The sequence below is a fragment of the Pteropus vampyrus genome, unplaced genomic scaffold (assembly GCF_000151845.1).
Source record: "Pteropus vampyrus isolate Shadow unplaced genomic scaffold, Pvam_2.0 Scaffold147, whole genome shotgun sequence".
In the NCBI taxonomy this organism is placed as follows: domain Eukaryota; kingdom Metazoa; phylum Chordata; class Mammalia; order Chiroptera; family Pteropodidae; genus Pteropus; species Pteropus vampyrus.
Window position 1 is genome coordinate 2152276 of NW_011888928.1, and position 12525 is coordinate 2164800.

At 37.0% G+C, this 12525-nt stretch overlaps 1 protein-coding gene across 2 annotated transcripts in view; it reads right to left on the bottom strand.

Moving 5' to 3' along the window:
* Nucleotides 1–12525, bottom strand: part of STK4 (serine/threonine kinase 4) — an 86325-nt gene that overhangs the window by 55558 nt on the left and 18242 nt on the right. For both annotated transcript variants that reach the window (XM_011369353.2, XM_011369354.2), the window contains 3 exons: nucleotides 10980–11117; nucleotides 8390–8518; nucleotides 7553–7739 (listed from right to left, as the gene is read on the bottom strand). In XM_011369353.2, coding sequence (XP_011367655.1) covers nucleotides 7553–7739; nucleotides 8390–8518; nucleotides 10980–11117 — 454 coding nt within the window. The remainder of the gene's footprint in view (nucleotides 1–7552; nucleotides 7740–8389; nucleotides 8519–10979; nucleotides 11118–12525) is intronic.

The following is a 12525-nucleotide window of genomic DNA, read 5'->3' on the forward strand; positions in this document are numbered from 1 at the left end:
AATATTACTCAGCCATAAGGCGAGATGAAATACTGCTATTTGCAACAACATGGATGGACCTTGAAATAATTATACTAAGTGAAATAAGCCAGACAGAAAAAGTTGAAAATCACATGATATCACTTATACGTGGGATATAAACCTAAAAGCAACAAATGAACATGACAAACAAACAGAGACTCATGGACATGACAATGGACTAGTGGTTATTAGAGGGAAGGGGAGAGTGAGGAGGAGGGAAGTAGATGGGGGGGGGATTTAAATCATTTCTTCAATTAAAAAAATGTTTTTTTTTAAAAAAGCACTTATGAATAATTCATGGGTTAAAAAAGAGATATGTAAAAAGCACAAAGCACCACAAAGCTGGGGGAAAAAGATTCGCAATGTACCATGTATGAAACTTAAGGGATGCAGCTAAAACAGAACTTAGAGGAACTATCACGATGTTAACACATTAGTAAGCAGGAAAATTAAATGGCTAAGTATTCAACTAAAAAAAATAATAAAATTTAACACCAATTTTAATTTAAAAATGAAATTTCTTAAATTAGAAATAGATAAGTGTCTTTAACCTGACAATGAGTCTATACCAAGTCCTACTGCAAAATCAGACTAGATAGCAAAACATTAAAAGAATTTTCTTTAAGGTGAGGACTAAGACAAGAATGCCCACTATCACCTCTATTAGTCAACACTGTATTGGAGGTTAGTAAGACCAAAAACTATATAAGCACCAAGATCAAAAGGAAAAACTCAGACTGTAACTCACAGAAAATAAGACTGTCTTCATTAAAATAAGCCTCCAGAAAACCTATTAAAACAAACAAAATAATCCATAAAAATAAATTTAACAAAAAGATGAAGATCTTTGCAGATAAAATTATAAAGTTATCTAGAGATGGAAGAAATAATCCGAACAGACGAAAAGATAAACCATGTTCATGAATAGGAAGAATATCACAAAGATGGCCATTCTGCCTAAAATGTACTCAATGCAATTCAGTCAAAATCCCAGTGGTATTTTACAAAATTTGATACACTGATGCTAAAATGTATATGGAAGAATAATGATATACATTGCAAGCAGCAATCTGTGTTGAAAGAAAAATAAGAGGGAAAAGGGAAATGTACTTTAGAGAGATGGCTAGGAAGGCCTGAGAAGATAACAGAACCAAAACTGAATGGAAGGAGAAAGCAAGTCTTACAGATAGAAAAGTCAAATTAGATGACTACGGCTTATATTATAAACAAAAACAAATTTTTGATATATTAAAGAAAGCCTTTTATAACTTTCAGAAAAAAAAATGAGACTATTTTTCAGACATCTGGGTAGTAAAGAATATCTTAAAGAAGACACAAAAAGTATACTGTATCAGAAAATTCAGATGACTGTGACTTTACAAAAATGAAAGTTACTATTTCTAAGGAAAAAACCTGCAAAATTAAAAATACAAGTCATAAGTTAGGAGAAAATATTTACAATGCTTATAACTGACAAAAAATTAGTATCCACATATAAAGAGCTACTGTAAATCAGTAACGAAAAGACAAAAAGAAAAAAAGGGAAAGGCTATTTCCAAAGAAAGCATTAGACTCTTGTGTGGTCAACATAGAAATGAATTACATGAAAACCAAAGAGGTTAGGCAACAAAAGCTATAAATTGTCATTATTAATATTTATTTTGATACTTACAATAACTTTCCCCAAGTCAGTTCTGCATAAGAATTTCAAGTTTTATTTTTTAAATTTATTCAATTACTTTGGGCCATTTTAGCTGATTGTAGTTTCAAAACTATATGCATGGTACTATGATGCAGAAAGAGCACATCAATTCTAGTTAAGGTCTACCAAAACATCTGGGAAGAGGGAGGAAAAGTTTAAACTATTTTGAGACGTTTTAGCTGACCAGTCTTTTTTGAACTTTACCAAGTATGAGGTATCTAATCTCCTACTTAAGCAAATAAAGACATTGCTCTGGTGTTGCTATGATTTCTTAAAATAGATTTTTAAATAAATAAATAATCTAGATCTAGAAAGAAGCCTACCATAGAAAGTGGATTTGTGAACACAAATGGAAACACCATTTTAACTCATAACCTAATACAGAGCTCCCTCTGCTGGCCAGAGGAAGTATACTGATCCTAACCTTGGCATAGAACTTATGTCAGTTGAGGAATATGTCCTTCTATTCTTGGGGGCAAACAAAGTTCTTCTGTAGCCTTATCTCCCTGCCTTCCCTGCATAAAAAAAACAAAAACAAAAAATCAAACAAAAAACAACAACAAAAAAACCGTTTATGTAGACACACAGAAGAAGGCTTCCAAAATCCCCAAACTGGTATTTTTATCCAGACATGGGTTTCCAAAGCAATGTGGGCCATGGTTTACCTCCATGGTTCTTACAGGTGTTCTGGAGATGTCTCATGAAGCAATCAAATCTCACTCCACTCTAATCTCTTTCCTCCAACTGCAATCTGATTCTTTCTTTACTGTAGGTTCAGATATACACAACCAAAGCATGCTCCCTCAGAAGTAACATCATTAGCCTATCAACAGAGGCAGGCCATCTTTGGAAATTACCTGTCCCTTGCTTCTAGAAATCCTGGGGAATCACGTAAAGTAGCTACTTATGCAAACAATCAGCAAGGAGAGTTATATTACTGCAGGCTGAGCCTTGTGAACATATGACCTGTAACATGAGCCTTAGTCCTGCCCCTCAACAACTTAAAAGAGGCTCTGCTGAAAAGTAGTATAATACAGTAAATAAGGGCATGAGCTTTAAAATTAAACTTTGGCATCAAGTCTTGGCTCTCCCATGACTCACTATGTAATCATAAGTACGTAACTTAACCTCTTAGCAAATCAGTCTCTGCTGCTGTAAAATGTGGGTGGCTATATTTATCACACAGCAGAGCTGCAATGATTAAAATACATGAAATGCTTATAAAGGATTAAGCACAGTACCTGATATATATTAAATGCCCAATCATTAATGATTATTATCAACAGTTATAATGTCAATCCTCCTGAGGATAATAAATAAATAATTTATATATAATAATTGTTTCAAAAAACAAACAAAAAAAGATATCTCTCGAATCTCATCAGAAGCCAGCGCCAGTCTTACCATGAATTTTGGTAAGTTTTATACCATGGATCTATAGCACATCAATGTAAGGGTAGGTTTTCAAAACAAAGGAGTCCAGTAGAGTGAAGGGAGCATAGAATCTGGAATTCTTACCCAGCTCTACCACTTCCTAGCCATGTGACCATGAGGAAATAGCTCTCTGAACCTGTTTCCTTAAAGACAGAGTACAGAAATATCACTGTAGACTGCTCAAGATGACTGAATGTACTGCAGAAGTAGAGGCCTCCCCCACCTACTCCAAACACACACAAATTCAAGACGAAAGAGAGAGAGAGGGAGGGAGGGAGGGGGGAGGAAGGGAGAGAGAGAGAGAGAGGGAGAGAGACAGAGACAGAGACAGAGACAGAGAGAGAGAGAGAGAGAGAGAGAGAGAGAAAGAAAGAAAGAAAGAAAGAAAGAAAGAAAGAAAGAAAGAAAGAAAGAAAGAAAGAAGAAAAGAAAGAAAGACAGACAGACAAGACAAGACAGACAAACAACACTGTAGTATTCAAAACCAGGACAGGAAAGTCTACAGATGGCAAAAGAAAGAAAGCCACAGCACTGACCCATTGAGAAAAACCAAACCATAGAAACTAGTCTGAAAGACAGATAAAGACAGGAGCCAAGACACACCTATAAAAGGGGAGCTAGAACTCAATTCCCAGCATGAAGATGGGAGCCAGGACTCTACCCACAAGCTCAAGAACATGGTTTGGGAATGGCTTCTGCCCTTGTAAGGGATGGAAAGAGTCAACTGCTAGAAATATAATTCCCTTAGCTAGACCACAAGTATACTGGGGAAATGCAAAATAATCTAAAGATTGCTCTGGAGAGAACTACCCCTTAAGGCCCCAACAGGGATGCCTAGACAAACCAAGGAACACAAGAGGTCTCAAAAGAAGATACTTCCTATTAAAGATAAGCTCACAAACAAAAATTACAAAACAAAAGAAGAAATCTAACAGCATGAGAAATAGCTGACACATAACAGCAGAAATTAGACCCAGGAACTCAAGATAATAAATTAATCTAAAAGATACCTTAAAATAAAAACATTTATAATGTTCAGAGAGATAAACAAAATTTGTAAGATAAGAATAGACAGTGGGATGCAAACTGGTAGTACAAACTTTTTGAAAGACAATATGGCAATACATACACATTAAATTATTCAAAGTTCTGGAAATTTTTCCTAGGGAATACTAAAAAGAAAACATTTTATACGTAAGATAGTTTCTGGCAGAGTTATTTATAATAGTGAAAAATGAGAAACAACCAAAATGCCTGGCAATAGGTAAATGATTAAAAAACACTGTTAAGTGCCATAAGTATAACAAAAGACTAGGCAGCAACATGAAAAATGCATATGCTTATAAGTGAAAAATAATCGGAAAACAGAGTATCTCAACAAATTGTTACTGTATATAAACTTTATGGGCATATGATTAAGAACAGTAGTTCTTTGTTGGAATGAGGGGGTGAATTTCTTTCTTTTTAATATTGCATTAATATTGCTATAATACTGTTGGTATAATAATTTTTAACACAGTAAATGATAGAGACAAATGTCTAACTTTTCTAAGAAATAAATTTCTAAAAAATCTATATATATAGTCAGTTGTCAAAAAATATATCAAATAGTTCAGAAAAGTTTCTAACCTAGACACCCTAAACATACATTATGAATGCAAAAGCCTTCCTATTTTCATGTGAAAGTTTCTTTAAAGTTAGAAACTAAAATTGCACTCTACAAAACTAATGCAAATGATTACAGTGGTATATATGTCTTATTAAGTTTATAAAGGTTAACAGTTATAATTTTAATTTTCAAGGATTAAACATTTCACAGTTCAAAGAAGGCACTAGATGAAAATCTACTTATTTTCACAAATTTAACTTCTGTTATATGATTTAGTTATATGATTTTTATAAATGTGTGGACTATCAGAGCTGTAAAGAACAAGAAAAATATATAAGCTTAATAATTTTTTAATTTTACTGATTAGGGCACTGAGGCCCATACAAGGAAAGTGAATTATCCAACACAACAGATAGTATCTGAGCCAGGCTTAGTTAAATAGTCTCCTTTAAATGTTTAAAAATCAATTCTGAAGAAATGATATGATGTCTGAGATTTGCTTTAAGTTAATTCAGCTATTTTCTTTTGGGGGCATGAAATATGATGGACAGTAAATTAATAGATTTTGAAACCAGGTAATAGGTCCATTGAGGTTATGATATTATTCTATGCAATTGTGTATATGTTTTGATTTTCCATAATGAAAAGTTTAAATTCCTAAAATAACAAGGAGTAAAGATCTCAAAATGAGGGGTAAAGCTGTCAAACCTGTGACCTAAAAACTGAATTATAAGACCTGTAGCAGACCGTCCATGAACTGAGTATATTTCATGTCATTTAGCTGTGATTATTGAGGCTTTAAAATTTTTTTTTCATCATGACTATAATAAATGATGCATGTTTCTCATTAGACATGCTAAAACCATCCAAGCTCAGAAACTGAACAAACAATCCACTGAATTAATTAGCACTTGAAATACGAAAATTACATTTGGAACAAAACTAATTCTTTAAAAAAAGGCAGATTTTCCATAACACGTGCATGCACAACACATGTTAGTGGATCAGCCTAGATATATTACACAGTGATTATAATCATCTGCATTATTAAAGCCTTTAAAACAAGTAGAATATATGGCACTCAGAGTCAATGAAAAGAACTAGAGATCAGCAGCTCATTACTGCAAAACAAACCTTCCTAACAAATCATACCGGCTACTTAAACAAAAGAAAAAGAAAGAAAAACTAAACACAGATAATGAGCCTTGGTCCCAAAACAAAAAAAAGAAAAAAAAGAAAAGAAAAAGAAAAAGAAAGAGAAAAAGAAAACCTTCCTCCTTCAAAAACATGGCTTGATTATGAATACACAGACCTGAAAGGTGAAAATTAGAGGGGGCTAAGAACCATAGCATAGTCCTAGAACAGCCTATTCCAGCCACTGTAAACCAGCTGCAGTTCCCCTGGACTCATCGCCTTCCTCCTGCCTCTAGAAATTTGTGAGCACTGCTCCCTCTGCTGGAACATCTCCACCCACCCACTCACTGCCAACCTTCCTGCCTTTTTCCTCCAGGAATTTTTCAGTAATCTCCAGTCTAAATTAAAGACTCTCCCACTCTGCTTTGACAATACCCTAGATTACCTCTACTTTGGAACTTATTTCACGCACAAAAGTGTAATTAATGGTCTGCCCCCCACACTAGACAATGAGTTTCTTCAGAGCGAGGACTGTGTCTTCATTCCCTGCTGAATTCTCAGCATCTACAAGGTACCCGGGATACAATAAGTGCTGAAGAAAAATTTATTAAATTAATCAATCACAAAGCAGAGGGTCTGGCGCAGGGATTGGAGAACTCTTTCTGCCTATAAAGGACCAGATGGCAGAAATTCCTGGCTTTGGGAGCCACATGGTTTCAGTCACAACTTCTCAGCTCTGCCTCTGCAGAACAAAAGCAGTCTTAGACAATATGTAAATGAATGGAGATGGCTGTGTTCCAACAAAACTTTACTGCCCAAACCAGGTGGTGAGCCAGATTTGGGCTGTGGACCACAGTTTGCCAATCCCTGGTTTAAAGGAAGAACTTTAAATTTTAAAAAAGGAAGGAAAAAAAAAGATGATGAAACAATCAGAGACTTGATGCTTTAAACTTACACAAAATTTAGGCTAAACTGTACTTACACAACTCAATGATTACCATTTTGTACTATCTCCTCTCCTCTGTGAGCTGGTCTGTGATGCAAAGTAAGAGGAAGGGAAAGGGGAGGAGAGAATGGCGCTCTGTGACAGACAGGAGCTCAACACAGGTGTCAGGCCTCACTCAGTCACAGACAAAAATGGATCAGCAAGATAGAAAAGCAGCAGAGATGGGTTTAAACTAGAAGGGATTTGCTAGGACTTTAAGTTTGTTCACTCATCCCTAATAGATTGACTGAGTATTGGTAAACCTGGGTTAGACACACAGAGTAGCATAAAAATAGACTCAAGATATGTACAGTCAATAGCTGAGAATTTCAGTACACTTTGAATTATGCATCAAAACAATGTATGTGCTTGCCTTCCACCGATCAAGGAAAAGAAGGAAAAAATGACAACGTTCGCTCAGGGATTGGCCATTCAGGTTTGAAAGTGAGTCCATGCTCATCGCTGCTGCTTTCTTGCCTCTGATGCCACATGCGAGCCTTCCCGCTCCCTGAGCCCTGCTCTTACCACAACCCTCCAGCGCCTGCCTCTCTAGCTGTGGCAACAGAAGAGCACCTCGAGACCGAGCCGGTGTGGACCAGGTGAACCTGTTTTCTCTGGAATGTGTATGGTCTGTCTAAGAAGTTACTATATTTAATCAGAGCCTTACTTTTCATAGTCCCTTCCTCTTCCTCATCCTCTGCATTGATCACCATGGTGCCCAGCTGTGATGGCAATGTGTCATCGTGCTCAATCATAGTATTGGCTCCATCACTCATGGTGCTGGCTACTCGGACAGTGCCCATCTCATCACCTGCTGCTCGAACCATCGTGCCAGAATCCATTTCATCCTCCTCCTGTAAAAGGACAAAATCTCAAATAGGGGCTAATTTGATTAAAAGATTTTGAGTTTTCTGAATAACTATTACTCATCTTGATGCAAATATTTCTGGATCTGACACTTACTGAGGCCCTAGACCCACCCTGTAGAACTGAGACTCTTATTTAACCAAAGAAGATTATAAAATTATCCATGTTGAGAGTAGCATATCTAACCTTAAAGGACCCTCACCCTCTCTCCCTTTCTCTTTCTTAATAGATTTTGCAACATGGATCTAAGGAATTGAAAAGACATCCTTGGAATCTCAGGGTTGTGAGGACATCTGTAAGTGTAAAATCTATGTATTTAGTATGAATTCTAGATTCTCCAAAAAGGCCACTGGAAAAACCAAGTCTCAGATCTGAAGATTCTCTTTCCTGAATAAAAACTTAAATTGAATAAAAGATACAGGGGCAAAACAAAATTTCAAAGTGTCTTAGGACGCACTGTGAGAAGAGCAAGCACAACTGCACCAAGCCTCCTGCAAGCCTTGGTCCAGGACAGGTCTTGGTCACACAAGAAGATTCTCCAGCTCCAGGATGACCAACATCTACTAGTCCTGCCTGGATTGCAATCCTGAAATAACCAGCATTAACGCCTGAGCCCAAAGCCAGGCCGGCCACTCACTGAGTTTTCTTCATCATCCTGGTCCACCTCCCGCTGCTGGGCTTCTTGGCGTTTCAGTTTCACGTCCATGGCTTCATTAATTAAGTCCCGCAGTATCGATACTCCTTTGGCATTCTTGACAAATGGGTGCTTAAACAAGAAAGTAGCAAACACTGGGGATAGTTTATATGGCACGACTGCCCAAATAGTGCCTGGCACGCAGGAGGAACTTGATAACATTGGTTGAAATCAGTGAATCTAATCTTTCTCTTTGCGCTTCGGACAACAGCTAAACCACACTCACTTTATAACTGAACAGATGCACTTTCGAGCTCTGCCCATCTTTTTCAGCCTGGCGAGAACGTCTCCTCCATTTCTCTCTGCCAAATCTACAGATTCTCAACAGGGTGGGATCACTCCCTAGAGAAGTTTTGTAAGGTTGGGAGCTTATGGTTGTTACAGTGTTTGAAGAACAGGAACAGCATGGGAGGGGACACTGGGACACTACAGTCCTGCCGGTGGAGAACGCTCCAGGCACGTGAACTGTGGCACATTCTGCACATTTTCCAAATGTCTCAGTCTACACATACACTTTAATAAATAATACTGAAATTTTTTTCAAGAGAAGCAAAAAGTGTAATAATTTGGGAGGTGATTTTGGAGTGCAGGCTTACATGGAATAAAGACACTGTTTAGGAATCACTGAATGATTTACTCACTCTTTCTATTCTTTCTATTCAACGTTCTATAGAATTTCCAACCACATAATTAGGTAAAAAGGATTTTAGTGCAAAAGTGGAGTTACTGCAGAAATACTAAAACTGATCACAAATATGTGACAGATGTAGGCCCAAATACTATTTAATCAGCAAAGTTGCATTGGGAACATAGGGATATTGCTGAATTTCATTTATAAAAATGGCTTAAAGTTTTTAATATTAATACCATCTTACATTTTTGTTGTTTATGTTTGTGACTCAAGAAACCTATGCTATAAAAGTCACATATGGAGATTCTTTTGGGGGGGAGGGTGCCTGTTGTTTTCCAAATTTATTCTGATATTGTCCCTAGTGTTTCTCTTTGCAACCCATTCTCTCCTGCACCCACCAAAAGACAGGGGCTCCAAAGTCTTTGTAAGTACTACAGAGACTGAAAGGATGCCTCAATATGTGGTGAGATCGCAAAAAAGAGAAATCTCTTCCATAAAACTTCATCAGTTCCCCATCCAGGAAGGAAAAGAATTTCTCATTACACTTAGAAATAAGATCTGTTTATAAGAATATCATATTTCCTTGTTCTCTCCACTTGGAAAAATCTTTAAGATCATTTCCCTCCTCATCATATGCAAGTAAGTCTGGTCTGTTATGACATAACATTTAGTTTTATGCAACTGTTCACCTATTCGTTTTCCTATTTCATGAATGGAATGGTTTCTGTTCTTCTTACTGCTCTTAAATCTAAATTCATGATGCTAGGTACAGGTGTCTAACTACTTCATTGTGTCTATAAGTTGAGTAAAGCTGGAGTATTTCTATGTCGTCTGATATGTTATTTTATTATAAATTGTCTTTTTATTTTTCCATTAGATCACAGATATTGTACTGATTCCTTTTAAATCACGGGCATAGATTTTATTATCTATGAGTTTCATTCTAGAAGAGTAATGAGAGTGTTAAAAGATGTGTGTGTGTGTGTGTGTGTGTGTATGTGTGTTATAAAAAGGGGGCACTGGGTCTGAAATGGTTGAAAACCATTTGCCTAGCCCAATAACAGCAAATATTTGTCAAATCCATAATTTAATACGTGTAAAGCATTGTTCAAAGTTATACATATCACTTAATCTTCACAACAGATGAGGTAGGTATTTTATCTCCATTTTATAAATAAGAAAACTATAGTAACAGAGAGGTTATGTTACTTGCCTAAGGTCATCAAGCTTGTAAATGGGAGCCAGGATTCAAATCTGAGCAGTCTGACTCCAAAACCCCAGCTCCTAACCACTAAGCATACTGCCTGCCAAAGCCCACCATCCTGCAAGACCCAGGCACAGAGATCACACCTTCTCCAGGAAAGCATTCCTAGCATCTCCAGTCTGAAGTGGCTTCCTCCCACCCTGAGCTACAACAGCACCTACCATTAATCTTAGTTCTTTGTCACAACTGAATAGGATTGACGGCGTTCCTGCTCTGAAATCAAAAGACCTAGGTTCTAATCTCGGCCCTGCTGTTTACCAGCAGTATCTCAAAATGAGTTAACCTCTCCCAGTCTCCATTTTCTCACTTATAAAAATGAAATAATACCCATCCCTCACAGGGTCTACATGATGATTAAATGATACAACACATGAAAAGCATCCAGCACACAGCAGGTGCTCACTAAATGTAAATTTCTGTTCTTTAATCTCATAGAGCCCTGCATTTTCTTGCATTATTGTCTTGTTCAGTGATTTAACATTCTTTTCTATGTCTTTCCTATTCAGTTAAGATTCAAACCTCCCAAGAGGCAGAGAATGTCTTATACATTTTACCATCTCTGTGTAGGTGGTTAACAGCATCTTTTGGTTGGCATGGAAATGAAACAGAGAGAGGCAGCATCCCAGGGTGATTCATACCTGTAGGAGTTGAGTGGCTGTGGCTCTCTGCTCAGGGCTCTTTACAAGACACTGCTTCACAAAATCCATGAAGTTATCTGACCACAGTTCTGGCTTTCGAAATGTGGGAGGAGGGTTGGTAGGAATCATGAAGATTGCCTAGTTAAAAAAAAAAAAAAAAAAAAGATTTGGTAAAATAAAAGTGATGCTCCAATAAAAATATGACTAGAAATACGGTCAAAGTTTGATAAAGTGATTTTTCTCTTATCTACCGATAAGCCCATCCAAAATCCAACAAAAGTCTAAGTATTCAAAGAAATAAATATGACAATTAGAGAACCTCATATAATAACTTTCTCCCTCCTCCTCCCTCTTCTTCCCCCTCCTTCTCCCTCTTTCACATATATCCTTGTCCCCTGAACCTCATAATATCATCAAGCTTTTTTTTCTGACCACAGTATAGTGCCTTTCAAAATGAACAGGCAAAACCTAAGAGCATCAATATCCTGAAGATAACCTCAGCCCCTCAGCTGTCAAATTCCCTCCCCTCCTAAAGGTTGCCACCACCACTAGATATGACTGTAAGATCATAAACCCAGATGTCCCCCAAATCCCAAGGGATTCATTAACCTCCAACCCAAGCCAATTCAACATACTTGAAAAAAAAACTGGCTCACTACATTGCAGTTAAAAAAAAATAAAACTCTTATTTATTAATTAAGTTTTATTTATTTATTTGTTTGTTTGTTTATTTATTTATTTATTTATTACGTTTCCAATAAGAGCCACAGTTTAAAAAAAAGCTCTTTGCAATAAGCAGCTCAAATGACACTCTTTAAATCAAAATTACATTCTTTAAATACAACCAGTAAATCCTTCCACCCTTCCCCACTTCTGCCCCTCCAAAAGAGGAGAGCTTATCTTTGAACACATGAACACTTAAAAAAAATAACTGTTAAGTCTTTCAATAGTAGAACTAATTAATCAGAGAAGAGAAAAAGCTGGAGTTGGGAGGTATGGAGAAGACTACAAATTCCCAGAGGGAGGCAGGGTTGAGGCCTTATAACAGAACTGTGATGAGGGGTCCTGGGGGTGGGCAAAGCCTGGAAACCCCTTAGTGTGTTTAACGCTGAGGGCGTTTCAGTAGAGAGTGAATCTATGGGCCCTTAACATTCTAGAAGCAGATGGAGGTTGGAGAGTATAGAGCCACCAGATGAAAAGAGTCTGGGGCTCTATGAACGAAAACTTACAAATGTAAATACCTATAAGGGCCAGGCAGGAAAGACAAATGCACCAGGCTGGGTATTAGTGAGATGAGTTCAAAAAATAGTGTGCCTTCCTCTTAATACTACTATTAAGAAAAACATTAGAGAAAACACTATAATAAGTTGACAGCTGATACTTGGTGAACAAGGAATCGTGGAGACTGATAAAGTGGAAAGCCCATTAACTTGTATAAAGGAGAATGCTCCTCAGTTCCAGTTAATGTTGTGTTAAAATGTGAGCACCTAAACTAAAAACTATACATATTGCACAAGTTAAACCAAGCATTTCTGTGGCCCATGTC